This window comes from Rhinoderma darwinii, chromosome 1, assembly GCF_050947455.1.
Source record: "Rhinoderma darwinii isolate aRhiDar2 chromosome 1, aRhiDar2.hap1, whole genome shotgun sequence".
NCBI lineage: Eukaryota > Metazoa > Chordata > Amphibia > Anura > Rhinodermatidae > Rhinoderma > Rhinoderma darwinii.
The window spans coordinates 609,213,405-609,239,976 of record NC_134687.1 but is presented as its reverse complement, the minus strand read 5'-3'; the positions used below and the strand labels follow the sequence as shown (position 1 = coordinate 609,239,976).

Below are 26,572 nucleotides of genomic sequence, written 5' to 3'. Positions count from 1 at the left end.
GTTCCCCATTATCGTGCCAGGTTTTGTCATCCAGGAGAGAAGGGCCTAGTGTTACCCCCCCCCCCACCCCTTTTACAACACCCTTGGGCCAATTCCTGCTCCCTTATTTTCTAACTTTGCAGAGGGGTGTCCCGCACATGTTCACGCAACCCAACAGCAAAAGTAGTAGGACCAACCAGGGCTGAGCCCCCTCTCTCTAAGTACCCATCTACATGGTCTGCCTCAATTACACCACTGATAACCGCAGAGGGTGTATATTTACACACTACTCTGTTTTACTGTGTGGCAGAGAAAAAAACTGCTGTATGCAGCCCCCCTGCAACTTCCAGGCCCTTATCCATGAAGCCAATACCGTAAAGAAACATGTGCCTTCAACAAAAAGATATTACAGAATAATAAACATTGTAAGGGAATTAACACATCTAAAATTGGATCCATAAAAAAATCACTTAAAAAATAAAACCCTGTCTGTGCTTCTGATATGAGCATAATTTACGCCTTCTATCCCCCATGAAGGAGAATGATGTTCTATTCTTATCAGTTATATCAGTTACTATCTAGAAAGGGGTTTTAGGCTCATCAATGTGGCCACGTCCACAGCACCTTACATGCTGAAGTCTACCAATGACAGTGCGGTACTACATGACTACAAGCAGGGCTGGCTTTAGGGGTGTGCGACCTGCTCAAGGGGGCGCCTCAGGTGGCCTGGGTCTTAATATTAATTGTACAGCGGTATGATTTAGACATTGTATAGCCCTGTTATAGATTACTATATGTATGGAGCTGTTATGTGGTTACTATATGTTAGTATTATCTGAGCACTGCATGGGGGTATTTGCATAATGTGGCCCTAATACTTTAACACTGTACATTATATTATTTTTTTTATTTTTATTAATTAGACACTTTTTGGTATAGTTATTTGCGCACTGTATGACAGTACACCATATGGGGGAAATAGAAGGTACCACCCAGGTCACCATCTTATCCAAGGCTGGCCAATATGACATATAGCAGAAAATATTGTATTTTGTAGATTAGCAATAGGAATATGTACTTTTACCTTCCATCCTTTATAACTTCGCACGATCGGTTATTTATCTCATTGTCCATTTTGTGGCGGGACTAAAAAAACAAAATGAGGGATAGATATGTCAGATGCATTACTTTGTCAAAAGTATGTGAACCCCTCTCTTTTAATTAGTGGGTTTGGCCATTTCAACCACATTCATTACTACAATTACATAATAGGAATCATACAGTCGTGCGGTGTCCACAGACTATCATAACAGTAGTATTGTTCATCCTTAACAGCTTGTTGACTTTCAACATTGCACTCTCCTAGGATACCACCTTTCCAGCAAGTCCGCTAATACCATTTTCAGCCTACTAGTTATGCCCTGGTCACCAGTAAAAACCATTATTGAGAAGAAAACATATTTAGGAGCAGAGCCGGTAGGTTGGAGGGTGCCCTGTGTAGCAAGGTTTATTGACACCCCCTTTTATGGTGTACCATATAGCCCACAAAAAGTACAATAATACAGAATACAAATACTGTGCCATACAATACAGTGCCATCGGTGCCCACTGCCAGGCTCCTACCTAAACAGCACTTCTCAGTCATTAAACTAGGAAATTTAACTGGATCCAGTGCAGCTGCCTTCAGTGTAAGATCCGGGTGCCCAGGCCATAAGGCCAGTGGCGCCTCCATCAGTAACAAGTGATACGCTCTGTGCAACATTACAGGTTGCACACCCCTAAGCCCGTTTCTGTTTAGTAGTATTCAGAGCTCATCCATGAACAGATCTAGTGTCAGACTGAGCAACCTTGGGTCTACCAGAGGAAGTGGTCCACCATTAGTTATACAGAACACATGCATGTTAACGTATAACTGTAGCCTAAACTATGCAAATCATCGATAAATTCAAGTAACTTATTTAATTGAATCTACTCGGTAAGAACTGTTCCTAACAGAAAGTGGTTGTCTTTAAATCATCTTCACATGTGGTTGTCTTCTGCTGGACTTATGAAGACCATGACTATCTTAGAACCTGATCTAGCTAGAGGTAGATCACAAAAAGCGACAGAATAAAATTTTTGAGCGGTAGCACAAGCCTGATATAACAACGTGCCAATTGTCAGCTAGACTCCCCAAACTGGACTCTGAAGCTGTGAATCCAACTTTACAGTCTGGCAGATCAATCTAAGTTTTAAGGATTTTAGGAGGACTCTTTCTGATCAAATATGTTGTCCTAACTGTGATGTTTGTTGGAGGAATAATAGTCTTGGTTTATTTCTAATGGTTTAGGTTTCACCATGAATGTTTGACCGGCGAACAATGACTAGCCCATTGAAAGAGCCGCGGAACTCTGGCAAAAGTGCCCCATCATTTCATTGTTTACACAAGAACAGAGGCTCGTGTGTATGCAGTTCCCATGGCCCCTTCATTGTGATGATTGGAGGAGGTCTCAGAGGTCAGACCTTTACCGATCAAACATTCATGGCCTATCCTACGTCCCACAAAACCTCTTTAAGTGACGGCCATAAGAAATAGATTGCTAAGATTGGTGTGGAGGAACTTAACGGGCTGCACAGAGCCCTGACCTCAACGCTCATGAACATCTTCGGCATGAACTTATATGCCACCTATGAGCCAAGCCTCATCAGCCAAGGAAAATTCACTAATGCTCTTGAGGACAATTTCCAAAATTTAGTGAAAAGTCTTCCCAAAATAGTTGAGGCTGTTAAAGTAGCGAGGAGGAGACCAACCTAATATGAATGTTCATGGTCTTAGGATGAATGAGATGTTCAACAAGCACAGATGATTCGATATTTGGGTGTCTACATACTTTGGGCCACATATTGATTGTATATGAAAGCACGTGCAAAAAAAAGTTGAGGTATTTTTTCATTCAATTGGATTTCTGAAATAATAGAAGACGTCTGATTCGTTTCTCAGGGTCTCATCACTTTTGATCTTTCAGCTTCTGACCCTGACCTCAGTCGAGCATGCATGTTTATTTTTAAATGGGGAAAGGGAGACAAGCCACTGGGAACAAAAGGATTGGGCATGTTAAAATCCAACATGTTAGATTCTCACTTCAGTCGACATTTGTTATCGGGGCTGTCGGGAGACCCCCACACAATAAATTATTGCCTAATTTTGTGGATTTCGTCAGGATCCACCAATAATTTTATGACATGTATGGGTAATATTAGTCTGTACAGGTTTTTAGCATCTGGATGCAAACAGGAATGGCTCCGTTCACCAACAGCAAGCAGAGATCTTGAAATGACCAAGAACTGTAACACAAAGTATATTTGAAAGTTGCAGAACTTTTTATCATTTAACGATTAAACTTTATTTATATAAAACTGTAAAACCCCTTTAATGCCCTTAGTGCCCCACCCCAACATTATGTAATTACTATGGGCCCATCGTGTACTCAAGTCAAGGTGAAACCAAATGACCTCACTGATAGCAGCATCCTGATATTATTAGGGGTGGAATGTACTGGAGATATAGTTGGCTATTTTTTTTTTTTTATATTTAGGCCAAGGACCTTCTTTATAATTATCTTAGAGAAGTAACAAGGTCCTTACAATTGACCCCGAAGAATAAACAGGAACTCCGATTTGCTAAATAACAAGGGATATTTATGGCATGTCAGAACTTTATGGTGTCTCTTTATCAACATGTTAGATCCTGTTTACCTAGCGAGGGTGTGCGTAACTATTGGCAAAGAAGACAACACTATTACTATGGGTCCAAGGAGCACGACAGGAAGTCCCAAAGGAGAAAAACATTTGATATAATCACTTTAGGTATTTCTATTCAGCTATGAATGGCAAGTGGTATGTAAGTACGAGCAGTTATCCTTTGCTACAAACAGGTGAGTATAACCTATGCCATCTAACCTATGCCAGGAAAAGTGCCCAACAGTGCAGATTAGTGAATCATCTACATGTATCCGGCTGACTGATAAGAAAACACCTTAATAAAATTATGATCACGTGCCAAATATAAGCAGATGATTTTATGCAAAGTGTTTCCTTACCTGTGTTAATGTGCGTATAATAAACCACTTGTATTTAGTTGTCGGTCCCTGATCTACATTGTAGGACCCTTGTGGCACGAGTCCACTTGAGGCATTTGCACCATTGTTTAGTTAAGTGGCACAGGACCTCTGGGTGATCTGTATCAAAACTGATGCAAAGGAAAAGTAGAGAAGAAGCCCATCACCAGAGCCAGATTATAGGGAGGGAACAAGGGGCCTCCACCACTTTGGGGACCTAAAGGGCCTCCTCCATGCTCAGACTGGTTCTTTCGATCTAGTTGTTAAAATCACTACCGGATTAGGAGAGCCAGTAGTGTTGTGGGTGCAAGGGAGCCTTTGGCTGCCTGCTCCGTCATTCACTTGTCCTGTGGCCTACCACGCACCATCGGCACATTACAATGATGTCTGCTAGATGCTGATGTGGGAACAGGGACACATTTCAATAGAGGGGACCTGCATATGCATAACCAGCTCTCCTATACGTAGCTTGCCATAAGGGGTCAGGTGAGGTCCAGGTCCCAGATTTAGAATGGGGACTGCACATACCAACCAATAAGATTTCATCTCTTATTTTTCAGAGGCCCTTTGGAAACTAAGAGCAGCAACCTGATTTGTTGCCCTAGGCACTACTTTACGTGTGATTTCATCAAAGTGTTTTCTAAACAGTCAGCTGGATACATGCAGATGAGTCACTACTCCGCACAGATTGGCACTCTTCCTGGCATAGATTGGATGGCAGTGCTCATACTCACCTGTATGTAATAACTGCCCATACTACATACCTCTTGTCATTCATACCTGAATAGACAGTAATACCCAAAGGGATTATACCAAATGATTTTCTCCTTTGGGACATCCTATTATGCTCTTTGGACCCATAGTAATAGTTACGGACACCCTCGCTAGGTAAACAGGATCTAACATCTTGATAAAGAGACACCATAAAGTTCTGAGATGCCATAAAGATCCCTAGTTATACCACTCACATATGTAACAATTCGGAGTTTCCCTTTATTTTTCTTACTAATTACATGACGTTGAAGGGAACTAGGGACATTAAAGGGGCTTTCCACTTTTATGTATAAAGAAAAGGTTTAATCATCGGATGCTGACAAATTTTTTCTAACATACCATTGTTTATAATTTCAAGATCTCTGCTTGCTGTCAGTTAATGGAAACATTCTTAAATACATATAACCAGAGGCTAAGAACCTGTACAGACCTATTTTACGGATACACATTAGATTATTTTTGGAGGATCCTGACAAAATCAGAAAGATTAGCCAAATCACCGTTGATGGCATATGTGAAGGAATCAATAAATGAGCAGGTTGAGATTCAACATGCCCGATACTTTTGAACTAATTGGAGATAAGCAGCTGCCAGACACTTCCTCTCCCCATTAAAATAAACATGCATGGTTGACCAAGCTGAGCCTGCATGTTTATGGGGAACTCGGGGACATAGCTGTCGGTCCTGTACAATGTCTTCCTGATTTACATTGCAGAATCTTTATTGCACATGATTTGGGCATTTGCACTATCGTTTAGGTGAGTGGCAGAAAGACTCATTCAACTTCATTCATTGCATCTTATCCTCATTCAACTTCATTCATTGCGTCTTATCCTCATTCAGCTGGATGTATGCAGAGAAATCAGGGTAAAGGTCCACGTACACGGCACGAAATGGGCCGTGTAAACGAGCGCCGATCAACGAGACAGCTCTCACAAGGAGCTGTGATCAGTAATGTATGGGGACGAGCGATCATTACTACAATCGCTCGTTCCCATACATTTCTATCACGTCGGCAGCACGTCTCCTTGTTTATACAGGGAGATGTGCAGCCGGCAATGTTAATATTTTGTTCTGCAGAAATGATACAACCAGCAGATGATGAGTTTGCTTGTTTATCCGCTGATAGTTGCCCTGTTTAATCAGGGCAATGATTGGGAACAGGCGTTCATATGAAATATTATCATTATTTTATATTATACTGTACACCGGCTGTTTTTATATTATACTGTACACCGGCCTAACTGCACCTAACTCCAGAATCGGGGGCTGCCAGCCTCCGCATACAGGCCGAAAATAAATGGAGAGGTGGGCATGCATGTGCGGGGCTATCTCCATTCATATCTATGCTTACAGAAAGAGCAGAGCAATCGGTCCTAAAATGGTGAAACCATTCTGGATATAGGTTGGGATTAACCCTTTAGTATTAATAGGGTATACTGACCCCACCTTCCCTACTCTAGGAGGATCTCCTCAGTTCACTGAAGTTGAGTTTCCCATTTTTCCTCCATCACATTGTTCTTCTGAAAATATGTGCTGCCTCCTTGACTCTCACTATAAATTATGTAGATATAGAACGTGTCAGATAGCCTTCCAGTCTCTCTTGGTAAATGATATAGCACTACCTCCTATGTAGGTACAGATAGAACGGTCTCCTTGTCTCTCCCTATTAATTGATGCAGCTACAGATAGTACTACCTTCCCGTCACTCCCTTTAAAGAGGCTCTGTCACCAGTTTAAGGCTATGTTCACACAGAGTTTTTTTTGCAGGCGGAATTTCTGCCTCAAAATTCCGTTTGGAAGTTTGAGGCAGATTTTCCTCTCCCTGATTGCCGATTTTCGTGGCATTTTTCGCCCGCGGCCATTGAGCGCCGCAGGCATAAAACGCAGCGAAATACGCCTTCTCTGCCTCCCATTGAAGTCAATGGGAGGTCAGAGGCGGAAACGCCCGAAGATAGGGCATGTCTTTTCTCTCTCCCGCGAGGCGGTTTTACCGCTCGTGGGAGAAAACCGCCCCCGCCTCCCATTGAAATCAACGGGAGGCATTTTCGGGCCATTTTTGACGAGTTTTTGGGCGCGGTTTCCGCGTCAAAAAAACTTGTCAAAAAACTCTGTGTGAACATAGCCTAACACTTCCCTATCTCCTACCTAATCTAATAAACGCTTTGTTGTAGGTAACTACTGTTTTGTTGTTTTTTTTAAAAAAAGCGTTAATTAGTGACGAAGTTCTGATAATTTTTACACTTATGCTAATTTTTCGTAAAAGCCCTACTGAGCTTTTTTTTTTGTTTCACCAAGTGGTCGTTGTAAAGAAAAGTGTATGACGCTGACCAATCAGAGTCATATATTTATTTTTATTCATGCCCAGCTTTACTCACAGCACAGCGTGATCTAGCGAGATCACGCTGCGGCGTCACTTACTTCCGCAGTTCCTTCACTGGAGCGACGGGAGAATGACCAGACATCGCCTCCAGCCATCCCAGGATGATTTTCCTCCTCAGCAGCAGTCCTGGCACGGCTGGAGGTGACGCCCACTTGATTTACAACGCCCACTTGGTGAAACTAAAAAAAAGGCCACTTGGGCTTTTTCCAAAAATTTGCATAAATGTAAAAATTAGCAGAACTTTGTCACTAATAAACGTTTTTAGAAAAAACAAAAACAGTAGTTATCTACAACAAAGCGTTTATTAGATCAGTTAGGGGATAGAGAAGTATTAAACTGGTGACAGAGCCTCTTTAAATAAAGTAGGTACCGATAGTACTGCTTCCTTGTCTCTCCCTGTAAATAATGTAGACACAGATAGCACTACCTCCCTGTCTCTCTTGGTAAATTATGTAGCACTACCTCCCTGTTTTTCAAAGTAAATAATGTAGGTACAGATTGTACTGCCTCATTGTCTCCCTGTAAACTATGTAAGTACAGATAACACTGTAGTTTTAGATAGTACTGCCTCTCTATCCCGCTCTGTAAATAATGTAAGTAAAGATAGTACTGCCTCGCTGTCTTTCACACTAAATGAAGAAGGTACAGATAGTAGTCCCTCCTTGTCTCCCCCTGTAAATAATGTAGGTACAGATAGCACTGCCTCCCTGTCTTTCCCGTAAAGGATGTAGGTAGAAATAGTACTACCTTTCCGTCTCTCCCCATAAATAATGTAGGTACAGGTAGTACTACCATTCCATCTCTCCCCATAAATGATGTAGGTACAGATAGTACTAGCTCTCAGTCCCTCTCTATGTAAATGGTGTATGTACAGATAATACTGCCACCTTGTCTCTCCCTGTAAATAATCTAGGTACAGAGAGTAATGCCACCTTGTGTCTCCCTATAATTGATGTAGGTACAGATAGTACTGCCTCTCTATCTCCGTCAGTAATTGATGTAGGTACGCATAGTACTTCCGCCTTCTCCATCCTGGTAAATGATGTAGCGCTGCCTACCTGTTTTTCCCTATAAATAATGTAGGTACAGATAGTACTGCCTCCCTGCCTATCCCTGTAAATGATGTAGGCACAGATAGTACTGCCTTACTGCAGACACTGCAATTATTAGTTGTCATCTAGCCTCTGCTACTCCTATAGGAATCCATCAGAATCTGATTATTTAAATATTAAAAAAATTTACACAAGAAGCTAAATGTGATGAAAAACAAGATTATGTTCTTACAATGTCATCTGCAAGGTCTTTGATTGCAGTGATCCCCAGAACGATCACCAGAGGAATGAAAGTAGTGTACCACGAGACTGTGGATATCGCAGGAATCAGCTGGAACAAGATAATAAGAGTATTATGGCACAGTCTTAGGAATGTCCACATTTTATTTTGTAGCATGGCCCAAAAAATACGCAAAAAAAAACCAAGGCAAATAATTTGCTTTATTTATCTTGTACTGATTCTTAGTTACAGAATGTTTTCTTCTACAAGCACATCCAAAGTGAAAGAAAAAAATCCCGGCTAAAGCTTGGAAACAGAGTGCAGTATTACTGACCTTTGCATACACGCACTTGACCTAACATCTTAGCTGACAAGATTCGAAAATGTTGTTAAGTAGCTCAAAACCATAAGGGCCTGTTCACATGATGTTTTGGCCCTATGTTTAGCGTGTATAATGGGAAAGCTCACTACGTACATGCTAAACGTGTCCATAGGGCTCCATTACCTAGACGGAGGCCAAAAGTGTGCCCTTTTGTCTACTGTTGGGCTGGTATACGTCGGTATACCTTTTTTTGGAGGATGGAATAACATAGTAAACTACGCAACTTCATCCTGAGGGGACCTGCAATAAATACATATACTGCGCGGTATAAGTCTTTTTTAACATGGGAGCCTGTTTGGCATCCGTCACAGATATACATTAAATGTATACTTGTGGAGCTTTGCCAAGGCGGGAATCCCCAGGAATAGCATTAAGTAGTGCTCGGCCGGGGGATTCAGGCCCTGGAGAAGCCCCTGACGTCACTGTCCATGGTATGCCATTTTTCATTTTTTTCGTTTTCACTCCCTGCGTTCCAAGAGCCATAACTTTTTTATTTTTTCGTCAATGAAGCGGTGTGAGGTCTTATTGTTTGCGGTAGGAGTTGTAGTTTTTAATGGCATTATTTAAAGTACTATATAATGTACTGGGAAACTGAAAAAAACCACTTTGCGGGCTGAAATGAGAAAAAACTTTCTACATAGTTTTTTTGGATTTAGTTTTTACGGCTTTCAGCATACGGTAAAAACGACAGCTTAACTTTATTCTGCGGCTCAATACGATTACGGTGATACCAAATTTATATATATTTTTTTAACATATTATTACTTTTATTACTTGTTAAACAAAAATTGTTTTGTTTCATCACATTCTGAGAGCCATAACGTTTTTATTTTTCCGTGAATTGAGCGGTATGAGGGCTTATTTTTTGCAGAACGAGGTGTAGTTTACATTGGTACCAATTTTTCGTACGTGCAACTTTTTGATCACTCTTTATAAAAAAAAAAATTTCAAGCTAAGGTGACCAAAAAACAGGATTTTGGCGTTTTACATTTTATTGTTTTTACTGCATTCACGGTGCAAGGTAAATAATGGTATATTGTAATAGTTCAGACTTTTATGGTTGCAGCGATACCAATTTTGTTTATTTTTTTATTTTTGACATTACTTTAGAGAAAAAAAATGAGAAAAGGGGGTTTTTTGAACTTTTAATATTTTTTTTTTCCACTACTAATAACTTTATTAAACGTTTTTTTTTACACCATTTATTAGTCCCCCTAGGGGACTTGAACCAGCGATTGTTAGATCACCGGTAAAATACACTGCAATACTAATGTATTGCAGTATATCGTTATTTTCACAGATTTCTGTTAAGCCGTTTCTCTGAGACACGGCTTAACAGAGGCAGACAAAAGGCAGACCTGGGGGCCATCATTAGGCCCCCGGGCTGCCATGACAACCACCGGCGCCCCCCGATTGCAGTGTGGGGGCGCCAATGAGCTGTCGGAGGGGGCCACCCCCGCTTTTCAACGCTTCAGATGCTGTGGTCACGATTGACCGCAGCATTTGAGGGGTTAAATGGCCAGGAACAACACGATCGCTGTTCCCAGCCGTTAGTCTGGGCTGTCAGCTGTAAAATGCAGCTGACACCCGCAGAGTATGGAGGGCGCTCAGCCCGTGAGCGGCCTCCATACTTCCCTACTACATGTACGTGATAATGCGTCAAGGGGTTAAAGCCTTTGACGTTACTGTCCATATGGTTAAAACGTTTCTTTAAGGCCGGATTCACACAAGCGTGTGCGTTTTGCGCACGCAAAAGGTCCAGAAAAGCTTCGTGTGTCATGAGTATATGATGCGTGGCTGCGTGATTTTCGCGCAGCCGCCATCATTATGACACTCTGTTTTTATGTTTGTAAACAGAAAATCAAGTAGTTTTGACTACTGTAGCGCGCATCCTATCAGATTCTAGGGTGAAGTATTTGAGTCTGGTCCGTTCCTTCATTTGTGCTTGTGAATTTCTTGGTGTATGCAAGTATCAGCTCAAGCTCTTGATTATACCCTGTATTACCTGACTATTTGGATTCTTGGAATTGGACCTCGGCTTTGTTTTTGGATTTAGGGTATGTTCACGTGCAGTGTTTTCAGGCGTATTTCGGGGTGTTTACGCCTCGAAAAACGCCTGAAAAAATGGAAGCTGAACGCCTACAAACATCTGACCATTGAAATCAATGGGAAAAACAGCATTTAGTTCATACAGGGCGTCTTTTTACGCCGCTGTTTTAAAAAACGGAGTGTAAAAACGGAGTGTAAAAAGACGCTCCGTAAAAAGAAGTGCATGTCAGGCTGGGTTCACACGACCTATTTTCAGACGTAAACGAGGCGTATTATGCCTCGTTTTACGTCTGAAAATAGGGCTACAATACGTCGGCAAACATCTGCCCATTCATTTGAATGGGTTTGCCGACGTATTGTGCAGACGACCAGTAATTTACGCGTCGTCGTTTGACAGCTGTCAAACGACGACGCGTAAATTGACTGCCTCGGCAAAGAAGTGCAGGGCACTTCTTTGCAACGTAATTTGAGCCGTTCTTCATTGAACTCAATGAAGAGCAGCTCAAGATATACGAGCGTCACAGACGCCTCGTATATTATGAGGAGGAGCTTTTACGGCTGAAACGACGCAGCTGTTTTCTTCTGAAAACAGGCTGTCATTTCAGCCGTAAAAGCCAGCTAGCGTGTGAACATACCCTCACGCTTTTGCTCACTGATTTGGATATTCTGCTCTCGGCTGGTTATTTACCTCTGCCATTCCTGGTATCCTTTGGTTTTCTGTTCAGGTATTGCCTGCATTGTCATGTCCAACACTGTATTCTGTTAATGCAACGTGGGTTCTATGCAGCCAAATCCAACCTGCCTTGCAGTGGGCTCTGGTAAAGACCATAGAGTAGCCCTAGATTCTGCATCAGAGCAGTGATGGATTTGAGGTAGCGGATTATTTGCACGCTTAATCGAGACAGTCTCCAGCTGCCTTTGAGGAATCGCTTACAGGGCAATGCCACAAACTTGCACTATGGGAATTGCTCAACTAGTGATTCCATTACACATATATGGACAGTGACTTCAGGGGCTCCTCCAGTCAGGGGCTCCTCTGTCCGGGGACTCTGTAGTTTAGAGCCCCTGATATCACTGTCCATGTATGGACAGAGACATAAGGGTCTCCTCCAGTAGCGGAATCCTGAGCCAGAGAGTTGCGGATGCTCTGGCTGGAGACTCCGGAACCTTAAAGCTCCTGATGTCATGGCCAATAACTTACCAGTGACGTCAGGGGCTCCTCCAGGAGCAGAATCCTTGGCCAGAGCGTTGTGGAGGATCCTGGTTTTTTTTAAGCTCCTTACATCACTGTGCTTATAAGGACAGTGATATTAAGGGGTTTCCCAAAACAGGAGTCACCGGCCAGGACTCCTTAGTTGAAAGCCCCTGACATAACTGTCCATATATAGACAGTGACGTCATTGGCTTCCCCAGCCTCAGCACTTAAAGTAGTGCTGTGCCCAGGGAGTTTGGACGATGTTTCCCACTGTATGCCTATTCCCAATTCTTCAGATTGTAATCTGAAACAGTCAGCAAGCTTGTTGCCAGACACTACCCTGGCATTTTAGCTGAGCTCCTATAACGGAGGGGGACAGTTGCTTTTTACAACTTTTTAAAACTTTAACTCAGGATCTATCTATCTATCTATCTATCTATCTATCTATCTATCTATCTATCTATCTATCTATCTATCTATCTATCTATCGAGCCTGATAATAGTAGATGTCATGTATACCAGAACGGTTGCCCCTGTTGCCAGATGTTGGTGCTCAGTTATATTTGCTGCCAGCCCTATAACTCTGCCACTGACCACACGCAGGGCCGCCATCAGGGGGGTATTAGGGGTAGTGGTGTGAGGGGCCCGGCCAAACCTAATTGAAAGGGGGGCCCGGCAACTGCCTCGACATTCTTTTGGTAGGAAAAAACGGGCCCCTGCAATGGGGCCCGTTTTTTTCACCAAAAGAATGTCGTGAGCTGCTGCTGCTGCTGCGGGCCCCCTCCCCTCGTCATGGGGGGCCGTCAAACCGTCCGCGTCCACGAACGCCCGCACTGGAGACCGCCCGCGCGCGCACCCGCGATCGACCGCGCGCGCACCCGCGACCGGCCGCCCGCGAACGAAGCGCGCGCAGCCGCGGACCCACATGGACAAAACTTACCTGGAGCCTGGCTGGAGGTGAAGGACTGGACGTCTGGACCGAAGACCTCCCCTGGAAGACATCGCCGGAAGAGGACTGGAGTGGGAGCAGCTCTTCTGACAGTGAGTAAATTATCTCAAAGTGTTGTTTATGTATAGCCCTGTTCACACAGTATTTTGCAGGCAAAAAAAAATCTGCCTCAAAATTCCTTAAAGAATTTTGAGGCAGATTTTGCCCTGCCCACACTATCTTGCCGCGTTTTTTTGCTGCGTTTTTTGCCCGCGGCGATTGAGGACAGCAGACAAAAAACGCAGCGAAAAATGCATTTTCTGCCTCCCATTGATTTCGATGGCAGGTCAGAGGCGGAACCGCGGCAAGAAAGGACGTGCTGCTTTTTCTTTTTTCCGCGACTGGCTCCCATTGATTTCAGATTAAATCAATGGGAGGCGGTTTTGGAAGTTTTTTGGTGCTGATTCTGACGCAGTGTCCGAGTCAATATCAAGGCCCAAAAACTCTGTGAACTGGGCCTTATTGTTAGGGCTTATTCAGACGAACGTGTAATATGTCCGTGCAACGTGCGTGATTTTCACGCGCCTCGCACGGACCTATGTTACTCTATGGGGCCGTGCAGACTGTCAGTGATTTTCACGCGCCTCGCACGGACCTATGTTACTCTATGGGGCCGTGCAGACTGTCAGTGATTTTCACGCAGCGTGTGTCCGCTGCGTAAAACTCACGACATGTCCTATATTGGTGCATTGTTCGCGCATCACGCACCCATTGAAGTCAATGGGTGGGTGAAAATCACGCCCAGCACTTCCGCAGCCGTATAAACTATGAATGAAATTAGAAAAGCACCACGTGCTACAAACATACAAACAGAGTGTCATAATGATGGCGGCTGCGCGAAAATCACGCAGCCGCGCATCATACGCTGCTGACACACGGAGCTGTTATGGAACTTTTGCATGCGCAAAACGCCACGTTTTTTGCGCGTGCAAAAAGCACATGCTCGTGTAAATCCGGCCTTAGGGTAGGAACACACTAGGCATGAACGCTGCGGATTTTATGCAACACATTTTATTGTGGAAAATCCGCAGCGTATCACAGTCGCAGCAGAGTGGATGAGATTTCAACAAATCTCATCCACACGCTGCAAAAATAATGGACCTGCCGTGTGACTTTTTAAGCCGCAGCGTGTCAATGTATTCTGTGGAATCGCCGCTCCTCTGTTGCGGAAATGCTGCGGTTCTGCCGCAAATATCACACATGAGAAAAAAAAAAGGTACTTTTTTAAATTGATAAAGTTTAGACTTACCCCGGCCGTAGTCCTGGTGACGCGATCCTCTATTCTTAGCGCAGCTCGGCCTCCTGTCATGAAGTTTCATCCCATGTGACTGCTGCAGCGGTCACATGGTCTACAGCGTCATCCCAGGAGGCGGGGCTACGTTCAGAAGAGAGAGATGCGTCACCTAAACTACGGCCCTGGCAAGTCTAAACTTTTTTTTCCCTGCAGGATTCCCGCAGCGGACATGCCTCACGAAACCTGCGCCACTATTTGGTGCGGTTTTGCTGGCAGAATTCCCTGCGGCTCCCGGGATAAGCTGTGGAGTTTTACTCAGCATATCCGCCTAGTGTGTCCCTTATGATGTCGCTCCTGGAGCTGCTGCCGCTCTCTAAATAGGCAGTTGGTTCAGTAGAATTTGGAATTATTTTTTTTTGCGAACCAGCTTAAAAAAATACAAAACTTTTGTGTTAGGGCCTGTTCACATCACTGTTCGCTTCCGCTCCGGGGTTCCGTCTGAGGTTTCCGTCGGGTGAACCCCGCAACGGAAAGTGAAAGTGACAGCACAGCTTCCGTTTCAGTCACCATTGATCTCAATGGTGACGGAAACATCGCTAATGGTTTCCGTTCGTCACCATTCCGGCTGGTTTTCGGACGGAATTAATAGCGCAGTCGACTGCGCTAATGGTGATGGAAACGGAAGCTGTGCTATCACTTTCACTTTCCGTTGCGGGGTTCACCCGACAGAAACCTCAGACGGAACCCCGGAGCGGAAGCGAACAGTGATGTGAACAGGCCCTAACACAAAAGTTTTGTATTTTTTTAAGCTGGTTCACAAAAAAAAATAATTCCAAATTCTACTGAACCAACTGCCTATTTAGAGACCGGCAGCAGCTCCAGGAGCGACATCATAAGGGACACACTAGGCGGATATGCTGAGTAAAACGACACAGCTTATCCGCCCCGGTAGCCGCAGGGAATTCTGCCAGCAAAACCGCACCGAATAGTGGCGCAGGTTTCGTGAGGCTTGTCCGCTGCGGGAATCCTGCAGGGAAAAAAAAGTTTAGACTTACCCCGGCCGTAGTTTAAGTGACGCATCTCTCTCTTCTGAACGTAGCCCCGCCTCCTGGGATGACGCTGTAGACCATGTGACCGCTGCAGCAGTCACATGGGATGAAACGTCATGACAGGAGGCGGGGCTACGCTAAGAATAGAGGATCGCGTCACCAGGACTACGGCCGGGGCAAGTCTAAACTTTTTTATAAATTTAAAAAAGTGCCTTTTTTTTTTTTCTCATTTGTGATTTTTGCGGCAGAACCGCAGCATTTCCGCAACAGAGGAGCAGCGATTCCACAGAATAAATTGACATGCGACTGCAGTCACACTGCAGGTCCATTATTTTTGCAGCGTGTGGATGAGATTTGTTCAAACCTCACCCACTCTGCTGCGACTGTAATACGCTGCGGATTTTACACAATAAAATGTGTTGCATAAAATCCGCAGCGTTCATGCCTAGTGTGTTCCTACCCTAAGGCCGGATTTACACAAGCGTGTGCTTTTTGCGCGCGCAAAAACGTGGCGTTTTGCGCTTGCAAAAGGTCCATAACAGCTCCGTGTGTTACCCTCGTATGATGCGTGGCCTCGTGATTTTCGCGCAGCCGCCATCATTATGACACTCGGTTTGTATGTTTGTAGCACGCGGTGCTTTTCTGTTTTCATTCATAGTTTATACGGCTGCGGAAGTGCTGGGCGTGATTTTCACGCACCCATTGACTTCAATGGGTGCGTGATGCGCGAACAATGCACAAATATCGGACATGTCGTGAGTTTTACGCAGCGTACACACGGACACACGCTGCGTGAAAATCACTGACAGTCTGCACGGCCCCATAGAGTAACATAGGTCCGTGCGAGGCGCGTGAAAATCACTGACAGTCTGCGCGGCCCCATAGAGTAACATAGGTCCGTGCAACGCGCGTGAAAATCACACACGTTTCACGGACGTATTACACGTTCGTCTGAATAAGCCCTAACAATAAGGCCCAGTTCACAGAGTTTTTGGGCCTTGATATTGACTCGGACACTGCGTCAGAATCAGCACCAAAAAACTTCCAAAACCGCCTCCCATTGATTTAATCTGAAATCAATGGGAGCCAGTCGCGGAAAAAAGAAAAAGCAGCACGTCCTTTCTTGCCGCGGTTCTGCCTCTGACCTCCCATCGAAATCAATGGGAGGCAGAAAATGCATTTTTCGCTGCGTTTTCTGTCTGCTGTCCTCAATCGCCGTGGGCAAAAAACGCGGCAAGATAGTGTGGGCAGGTCAAAATCTGCCTCAAAATTCGGTGCGCGGTTCCAGGCGGTCGCCGGTGCGCATGCGCGGGAGTTTGCGGGTGCGCGTGATCGGTCGCACAGGCGGCGGTGTTTGACGGCCCCCATGCTACCCAGGGCCGCCATCAGGGGGGTATTAGGGGTACTGATGTGAGAGGCCCGGCCAAACCTAATTGAAAGGGGGGCCCGCAGCTCATGACATTCTTTTGGTGAAAAAAACGGGCCCCATTGCAGGGGCCTGTTTTTTTTTCTACCAAAGGCAAGTCGCGGCAGTTTGCCGGGCCCCCCTTTCAATTAGGTTTGGCCGGGCCTCTCACATCAGTACCCATAATACCCCCCCTGATGGCGGCCCTGGGTACCATGATATAGTACTGGACGGAGTACCGTTAACAGGCGGTGCCACGGTAGGGGGGCCCAGAAAATGTAGCTGTAGGGGGCCCTGAAATTCCTGATGGCCGCCCTGACCACACGTTAATATTTCTCTTACCTGTATAACAAGTAGAAGCAGGAAATAGGCGTTGGCAATTCTCCTAAACTGTTCAAACAAGTTTAGTGGCAGAAAGGTGATGATGTTGTACTTGGATGTCTTGATTTCATTCGTCTGCATAAAATAGTTCTTATTTTTACACATTTTTTGGTGCTTTGCAATATTTTACAGATTCTCAACAAAATTTTACAGATAGCTTTTCAGAAGACACCACCAGTGAATTATAGGATTGCAGAAAATGATTGATTAAAACAATGTAACATTGCCTTTCATGTCTAATTATAAGGCCGGATGTGTAAAGGGTTTACCCACTGTAGGCATTTATGACATATTGATTGAAAATGTAATAAATGTCTGACCGGTGGAGGTCCTACAGCTCGGACCCTCACTAATCCAGAATAATTGAAGATGATGGCCTGGCGGTTGACCAAAAACAGCCAAAGATTCAGAACACTTCCCTGGTTAAGGAATGCCCAGCTGACACTTGACTTCTCATACACATATAGTAAGTAAAACTTTAAGGGGTTGTCCAGGCATGGACAACTCATGACCTATCCACAGGATAGGCCATCAGTCTATGATCGGTGGGGGTTCGACATCCGCACCGATCTGCTGCTCAGGCTGCCTCCGGGCGCCGGATGTCCATGCCGCAAGCTGATGTTTTTGGTTACAGAATAGCGGCAGAGCTGCAGTGCTGCAGCTCAGCTCCTATTCAAGTGAATAGGAGCAGAGCTGCTTTTCTGCAGCTCGGCCGCTATGGACTGGTCAGAGCCAACTGCTTACTGCTCCGAATACTGCACCCGGAGGCAGTCGAAGAAGCTGATCAGTGTGAGGGTCTGGGTGTCGTGACCTATTCTGTGGATAGGCCATCAGTTGTCCGTGCCTGGACAACCCCTTTAATTTTCTCTGAAATTGTAGCAGCATGTTCGGTAAGGCTATGTTCACACAGAGTTTTTTGTAGGCGGAATTTTCTGCCTCAAAATTCCGTTTGGAAGTTTGAGACAGATTTTCCTCTCCCTGCACGCCGATTTTCGCAGCGCTTTTGGCGGCGTTTTTCGCCCGCAGCCATTGAGCCACGAAATACGCTTTCTCTGCCTCCTATTGAAGTCAATGGGAGTTCAGAGGCGTAAAAGCTCGCGGGAAAAAGACGCCTCCGCCTCCCATTGAAATCAATGGGAGGCATTTTCGGGCCGCTTTTGACGAGTTTTGCAGCGCGGTTTCCGCGTAAAAAAACTCTGTGTGAACATAGCCTAACAGGGGTATGTTTAAACTTGTATCCCCCGTAACCTATTTAGCGGTGTTACCAGTTTGGTAGGTTCAAAACTGCTGACACATTCCCTTCGAGACTACATCCATTGACCCTGTGTAGTTCTAGTCTGTATTGTGTCAGTGTAAAATCTTGGGTGTGTTCTACATTGCGTCCACGTTAGTAGAAAACATGCTGCTATTGATTTTTTGGTTGTATAGAAACCCTTCCCCAGATCACGAGCAATTTACGGTTGTTATCAATTCACGTCACAATTCCCTTTTGTGGACCCAACTTTGACCCTCTGTAATTCATGTGCCATGTAGGAAGAAGGGGTGGGAAATATTACCATGGATTTTACTACGCAAGTTCAAGCAAAGAAACTTACAGCATATTTGCTTCTCTTAAAGCAGAAGTATTTTTTCTTCATGAATTCCGGCTGCTTGTAGAAATTTGGATCGTTCGCTTTAACTTTCCAATTGCATTCTGAAAAACACACAAGATATTTTATGTACAAGCGAGTTTTTACAGGAGCAGAAAAATACAAATTACAAAAGACAAGACTACAGCAAAATCTGCCTTATAACTCCCACCGGGTGTTCGCAAACTTTTTCCCCATCCCCTGGTCAAATCTGCATGGTGGGGGTTGTAAAACGGAATTACTAGGCAAAGTACGTTACACTTTAGGTTGTGGAGTCTCAGTTGCCATGATTGGATTCCGGTAGGCTACCCTGGGGTGCAGAGTCTAAGGGCTCATTTAGACGAGCGTGTATCACGTCCGTGTGACATCCGTTAAAACAATGGCCGTCACATAGACTAATGTACTTCAATGGGGCTGTTCACACGACCGTTGTTTCAACGGAGCATGTGAAGGGTCCGTGAAAAAATAGGACATGTCCTATTTTTTTGAACTTCACGCATTCCTCCATAGACTCTAGTATATGGGGGATGCATGATAACGGGTCCCGCACAGGGGTACCTCAAAAGTGAAAAACTGCAGTTTTTCACGTCTGAGGTTGGCCACGTTCGTGTGAATGTAGCCTAAAGTTAACAATACCTATTAGATAAAGGTCGGCTAAACCTGCAGAGATTGTGTAAAGGATCTGCCAGACACAGCTTCTGTATCGACGCCCGTGGTTAATCAGTCTGCATCTGCTCCTAGGTCTGATAGAGCGACTCGATCTGCTACCACTCAGGCTGAACCTATCACAGCCTGGCCAGACAGAGCTAGCTCCCGCCCTTGGTCTATTTATACCTTAATTTCCTGCTCTTCCTTTGCCTGTGATTCTGTCTGGTTTCCTGGCTCTGCGTTTCCTGCTAGTACTATTGACCTCTGCTTCAAATTGACCCTGGCTTTACTGACTACTCTCCTGCTCTGCGTTTCGTACCTCGTACACTCCTGGTTTGACTCGGCTCGTTCACTGCTCTTGTTGCTCACGGTGTTGCCGTGAGCAACTGCCCCATTTCCCTTAGCTTCTGTGTATCCTTTTCTGTTTGTCTGTCATGCACTTATTGAGCGTAGGGACCGTCGCCCAGTTGTACGCCGTTGCCTGGGACGGGCCGTGCAAATAGGCAGGGACTGAGTGGCGGGTAGATTAGGGCTCACCTGTCTGTCTCCCTACCCCGACATTACAGATTGGCTGTCTAACTAAAGTGCATGGGGGTCTCCAGACTCTCCCCTGATGGCAGAATTTGGGGGAAAGGAGGATCGTGCATTTTGGATTTCAACTGTCTTATCCGTTGTTGCCGCAGGAGATAAGCCGCTTTCAGAGGTGCAACACTGGAGCGATTCCCCTTTAAGGTCCAGGAAGATTGACGTCACACGCCACACCGGGTTCTGATACTGTGACACCACGGCCCCGGACGGGCCGACAGGCCACCCGCCGAGTAGGGAGAAAGCCGCTGCGGCTCGTGTCAGCACACGGTTGACTGATAGTCGCCGATCTGTGGTGCCTTTGAGGTATGATGTAGCAAGTTGTCAGAGCTGGAGGTCAGAATATGGAGGGAACATGGAGCGGGAAGAAGGTCAGGCAAGGGTTATGATTAAGCCTCAGGAGCCAAGATAACAAAATCTCCAAGATGGAGATGTGCAAAAACAAGAATAGGAACAAAGTGAGGAACAGCAGGACCAGGATATCAGGGCTTGAGACACGCACAGGGCACAAATACTCAGTCAGTGTAAGAAACCCAGTTAAAACATACTGTTTGGATGATGTCATTGGGGCACGCCAGTTGCCATTACAATGCAATACGGCTGGTAAGCCTAAGGGTATGTTCACACTACAGCGTCCGTAACGGCCAAAATTAGCTGCTTTTCATTGGTGTCAATGAATAACGGCTCCAATTACGTCCCAAGAAGTGACAGGACACTTCTTTGACGCGGGCGTCTTTTTTACGCCCCGCCTTTTGACAGCGGGGCGTAAAATAAATAACCGTCTGAACAGAACATCGTAAGACCCATTCACATGAATGGGCAGATGTTTGCCGACGCTATTGAGGCGCATTTTCAGACGTAATTCGGGGCTAAAACGCCCGAATTACGTCCGTAAATAGTGTGTGTGAACATACCCTAAACAGGATGCCGGGGAGAGAAAGCAGAGGGACACGGGAGCCAGGAGAGGTAACATACTGTACAAGCTGTAATGGTGGCCATATTGATTGTCACCCAGCTGTCTCAGAAACAGCTGAAAATAACTCTGTCCATTATTTTACACTTTACATATAGAATTCATCTAAAATAAAAAGTTGAGTAACTTTACTGATTTTATACTTATCCGGAGTTACAGCCTGTATTATACTCGACAGCTGCATTCACAATTATGCAGGCTTTAGAGCTGAAATCTCCCAGTTTGCCTTGCTTGTTCATTGTCTGCTGAGAGTTTGCTCTGGTTATTTGCATTATGGGAAGTGTTATCTTTACAACAACGTTGTGCAGACATCTGATGTAGGAAAACCTGTCTCCCTGCATTATAGGAGATCTGCTAAGCTGCTAAGCTGTTAGTTGACCAGCTTGATGATTGTTTCCCATGGCACTCGGAACAACTTAACACTTGCCTTTGGGAGACTGATCTTGTTCTTTGATTCCATTCCCTTCTGGAAGAGATTGTGGACTGTCCAACTCGTCATCTGTTTCATCATCGCTGTAGGGAAGCTCCTCATCATTGGGTGGCTCTGTATCTTCACTTGATGTTCTCCAATTATTATTCATACTGTTAATGTCAAATGGAACATAATACAACAGAATATCAACATTGAAAATACTACTGAAAATAATTGTGTATTTTTGCTATGAAAACATAACATTTCAATTTTCAGTGTACACACGCAGGCATACACACACACACACACACACACACACACACACACATACACACACACACACACACACACACACACACACACACACACACACATGTGGAAAAATTCCGCAAATTAAGAATGCAGTTTTAAAGGCAAGGGGTGGTCACACCAAATATTGATCTGATTTCCTTTCTGTTCATTCACTTTTAATTTTGTTAGTTGATAAAAAAAATATATATATTTTTGAAAGCATTCTTACTTTGCACTATTTTTCCACAACCGCCTAAAATTTTTGCACAGTACCGTGTCTGTATGTATATATACATATATATATATATATATATATATATATATATATATATATATGTATATATATATATGTATATTTATATACGTACACACACATATAACTGAAACTTTTGCACAGTTCTGTGTGTATATATACACATATATATACATATATATATATATATATATATATATATATATATAGAAATAAAATAAATAAATGTATAAATAAATAAAGCTTTTTTTACCAGATGAAATGTAATAATAAGAAAATCCATGACATAACAAAAATATATGAAACGTGAGAATTACCATGATTTTGTACCTATTTTTTAAAGATTTATAACTCAAAATTAAAGTAAAACTCTGATAGTCCAATCAAAGTTTATCCCAACCCTAAGCTAACACGGCAACGCCTATCATAATGCTTTAAAACAAATCTATCAATAATATAATGTTCAGTGACTATGTAACAGTGACACGCAATGTAAATACCACCATACAATGCTAAAATAATACCAACAGACAGTGACCAAATATAAACTCCACACATGCCTGAGGTGCCAGGCCATTCTGAAGGGGCGGCTGATGTTCCCTTGGCAGTTGCACAGGTCGCACACCACTAAGGCCAGCCATAGGCGGCTGAAATGATTTCTCACATGGTAATATCTATAAAATATCCACTGACTGCCTTAATATAGGAGTTGTCTTACGATTTCTGAAGTGTTTGCTTTGTCCACATACATCCACAGCCGCGTTTGTCACGTTATTTGCTTTTGAAAATGTCACGGTGGTTATTTTTATATGAGGACTGGAGAAAATGAACTTTGTTCCCAATCTTTACAGGCACAACGAGAAAAACTGGTTGCTAAAAATGCCTTGTAGGTGTTACAGTGTGGTAAGATGTGACAATAAGACCTGTAACATTGCGGCTTGCTTGTATGCAGAAACTCTGACGTCTTCAGTATTTTAGTTGCATTGGACACTGAAGACTGATGGAGGGAACATCATCACTAAGGCTCGGTTCACACCACGTTTGGACTATCGGTGGTGCACAGATTTTTGCCATAACCAGGCTCTGGAGCTTGAGGGGACCCAAAAAATTTAAATATAAGGAGACTAGAACTAGTGATAGTTTGGGGGCCCTATTATAGATTTTGCATTGGCGATCCAGGAACTTTAAGTTACACCTCTGTTGGCTGGTATACATAAGTAATCCTATGCCTGATCTGCATTAAAATGCGTGGTCTACTTCACTTTTCAAGACACCACGCGGTATACAATGGCAGACATATGCAACTGTCTATGTGCACATATGTATATATCTGAAGCATACGTTCAGACAGAGTTTCTTATTGGAATTACTGGTTAGGGAGCTCTTCAGACACCCTAATAAACCAATTATGGGTTCAATATTTACTTTTACCGTATCCCACCCTTGGAAGGTGTTACAACATATCATAGGCAAAAATTGTAGAGATTTGTGTAGTCATCAGGTTTTGTTTTTTTTAAAGGCTATGTAAACCTTTGAAACCGATTTTTTTTTAAAATAAAAAGGTCAATCAGTCTGTTTGGTGCAACTTTATAATTCATTTTTGTTAAAAAAAAAAATTACTTTTTGAGATACAGCTGCTCTGTAATCTGCATACATAGCAGCTGTATCTTACGCTGAATCCTGTACCCATCAGGTCCGCGGGACTGATGGGTTCAGTGAAAGTGGAATCCAGCAGGATCCACCTGTTATCCATCACATCTACGTTCGTAACTTAGATGTGATAGATTACAGGTGGATTCTGCAAGCCAGAGACACACAGGACACACTGACACTGAAACCGTCAGGTCCGCGGGACTGACAGATTTAGGTCTTAGCGCACAATACAGCTGTATCTCAAAAAGTAAAGATAATTTTTTATAAAAACTAAAATATAAAGTTGCACGAAAAATACTGATTGACATTTTTATTTTAAAAAAACCTCCCTTTTAAAGATGTATATAGCCATTAACCCTTTCAGGACCAAGGTCATTTTGGCCCTTGAGGACCAGCCCCATTTTTTCAAATCTGACGTGTCATTTTATGTGGTAATAACTCTGGAATGCTTTTGCCTATCCAAGCAATTCTGAGATTGTTTTTTTCGTGACATATTGCACTTTATGTTAGTGGTAAAATTTGGTCAATAAATTCATTGCTTATGTGTGAAAAACACTAAAATTTTAAGAAAATTTGCAAAAATTATGTTTTTCTAATTTTAAATGTATCTACTTGTAAAACAGATAGTAATACCACACAAAATTGTTGCTAATTAACATCCCGCATATGTCTATGCATTCTTTTATTTTTCTAGGACGTTACAAGGCTTAGAACTTTAGAAGCAATTTCTGACATTTTCAAGAAACTTTCAAAAGGCTATTTTTCAAGGACCCGTTCAGTTCTGAAGTGGCTTTGAGGGCCTTATGTACTATATAGACCCCATAAATCACCCCATTTTAAAAACTGCACCCCTCAAAGTATTCAAAACAGCATTCAGAAAGTGTTTTCACCATTTAGGCGTCTCACAGGAATTAAAGAAAAGAAAATAAAACAAATTCTTTAACACAGAAGGTTTTACCAGAGAAAAGCACCTCAATATTTATTGCCCAGATTCTGCAGTTTTTAGAAATATCTCACATGTGGCCCTAGTGTGGTAATGGACTGAAGCAAAATTTAGAATATATTTTTGGCACCGTGTCAGGTTTGAAGAGATTTTGTGGTGCCAAAACAGTGGAAACCCCCCAAAGTGACATGGTTTTGGAAACTACACACCTCAAGGAATTTATCTAGGGGTATAGTTAGCATCTTGACCTGACAGTTCTTTTTCTATATTTATTGGAGTTTGTCTGTGAAAATTAAAATCTACTTTTTGTCTGAAAAAATATAAAAAAATTAAATTTTTACAAGGAATAAAGAATAAAAAGCTCCCCAAAACTTGTAAAGGAAATTCTCTCGATTACGGCAATACCTCATATGTGGTAGTAAACTGCTGTTTGGACCCACGGCAGAGCTCAGATGGGAGGGAGCGCCATTTGGTTTTTGGAGCGCAGATGTTGCTTGGTAGTAGTTCGGTTTGGGGATTTGCTGGTATTTCAGTTTATAATGTGGGGGCGTATGTAAGCTGGGCAGAGTACATCAGGGCATAACAAGAGGGTATAATAATGTGGTAAATAAATATGAATTCATAGATATGTGGCCGGTGTCGCACTGATAAATGGTGCTGGATGTTATCCGCTTTTGGAACGCTCTACACAATTTCTGTCGCCATATTCTGAGCGCCAGAACTTTTTCATTTTTTCTCCACTGGAGCTGTGCGAGGGCTTATTTGTTACGTTACCATCTATAGTTTTCATTGGTACAATTTTAGGGTACATCACTTTTTATTTGATTTTTTTGGCAAGCAAAGTAACAAAAATAACATACATTTTGACAATGTTTTTTGTTGTTTGTTTTTTTTACAATGTTCACCGTCCACTATAAATTACATTTTACTTTATTCTTCGGGTCGGTACAATTACGGTGATACCATATGTATATAGTTTTTTTTATGTTTTGTGCCGTTTGCGCAATAAAATCACTTTTCTATAAAATTATTTATTTTTTGTGTCACCATATTCTGAGAGCCATAATTTTTTTTTTTTTCAGTCAAAAAAGCTGTGTAAGGAATTGTTTTTTGCGGGACGGGTTGTAGTTTTTATTGGTACTGTTTTGGGGTACATGCGACTTTTTAATCACTTTTTATTCTATATTTTGGGAGGGGTGATGACCAAAAAAAATTGTGATTCTAGCATTGTTTTTTAATTATTTTTTGCGGTGTTCACCATGCGAGAAAAATAATATTATAGTTTTATAGCTTGGGTCGTTACGAACGCGGTGATTTCAAATATGTGTACTTTTTAACGGTTTCATTTTTTTCCTATAATAAAAGACTTATTATAGGAAAAAAGCATTTTTTGTTTTTACACTTTTCTAAAACATTTTTATTTATTTTTTTTTTACTTTTTTTACTTTTAGACCTGCAGCACTGATAGCTGCTATAATACATTACACTACCTAGGTAATGTAACGTGTTATAAACTGTCAGTGTGACGCTGAGACTCACACTGACAGGAAGCCTATGAGGTCCTCATAGGCTTTCGTGAATGACAGACCGACGGCAGCACCCACAATCGGTCCCCGGGAAAGTTTGTTGTAGCAACAAACTTTCCAGTTTCTTGCTAAACAAACTTTCCCTGCGATCACATGATCGGGACCTGAACCAATCAGGTCCCGATCATGTCTCCGGGACCAGAGCCAGGGGTTGACAGTGCGATCCGGGTGTCAGCACTACTCTGAGACGCCCGGATCGCGCTTTTAACACCCAGTGTGAATTCACGTCGGCGCTGCACAGAGCCCAGCAAGTGCCGACGTGAATTTACTGTAGGCGGTCGGGAAACAGTTAAAGATGGTGATCATATTCTCTGTAGCCGAAACAATCGGTTCGACTGTTAGAGAACAGGTTGCTGGGGAGACGCGGACGCTGACACCACCGGCGCAAGAGCGATCTCCCCAGCGCTTTGAG

General features: G+C 43.3%; 1 protein-coding gene across 1 annotated transcript in view; it reads right to left on the bottom strand.

The window, feature by feature from the left end:
* LOC142747437 (phospholipid-transporting ATPase IC-like) overlaps window positions 1–21,603 on the bottom strand; it is a 79,339-nt gene extending 57,736 nt beyond the window's left edge. Inside the window, 5 exon segments of the mRNA XM_075854979.1 lie at window positions 1,064–1,125; window positions 8,518–8,616; window positions 17,150–17,263; window positions 18,784–18,881; window positions 21,444–21,603. Of these exon segments, the coding sequence (XP_075711094.1) occupies window positions 1,064–1,125; window positions 8,518–8,616; window positions 17,150–17,263; window positions 18,784–18,881; window positions 21,444–21,603 (533 nt within the window).
* Between the last annotated feature and the right edge of the window lie 4,969 nt (window positions 21,604–26,572).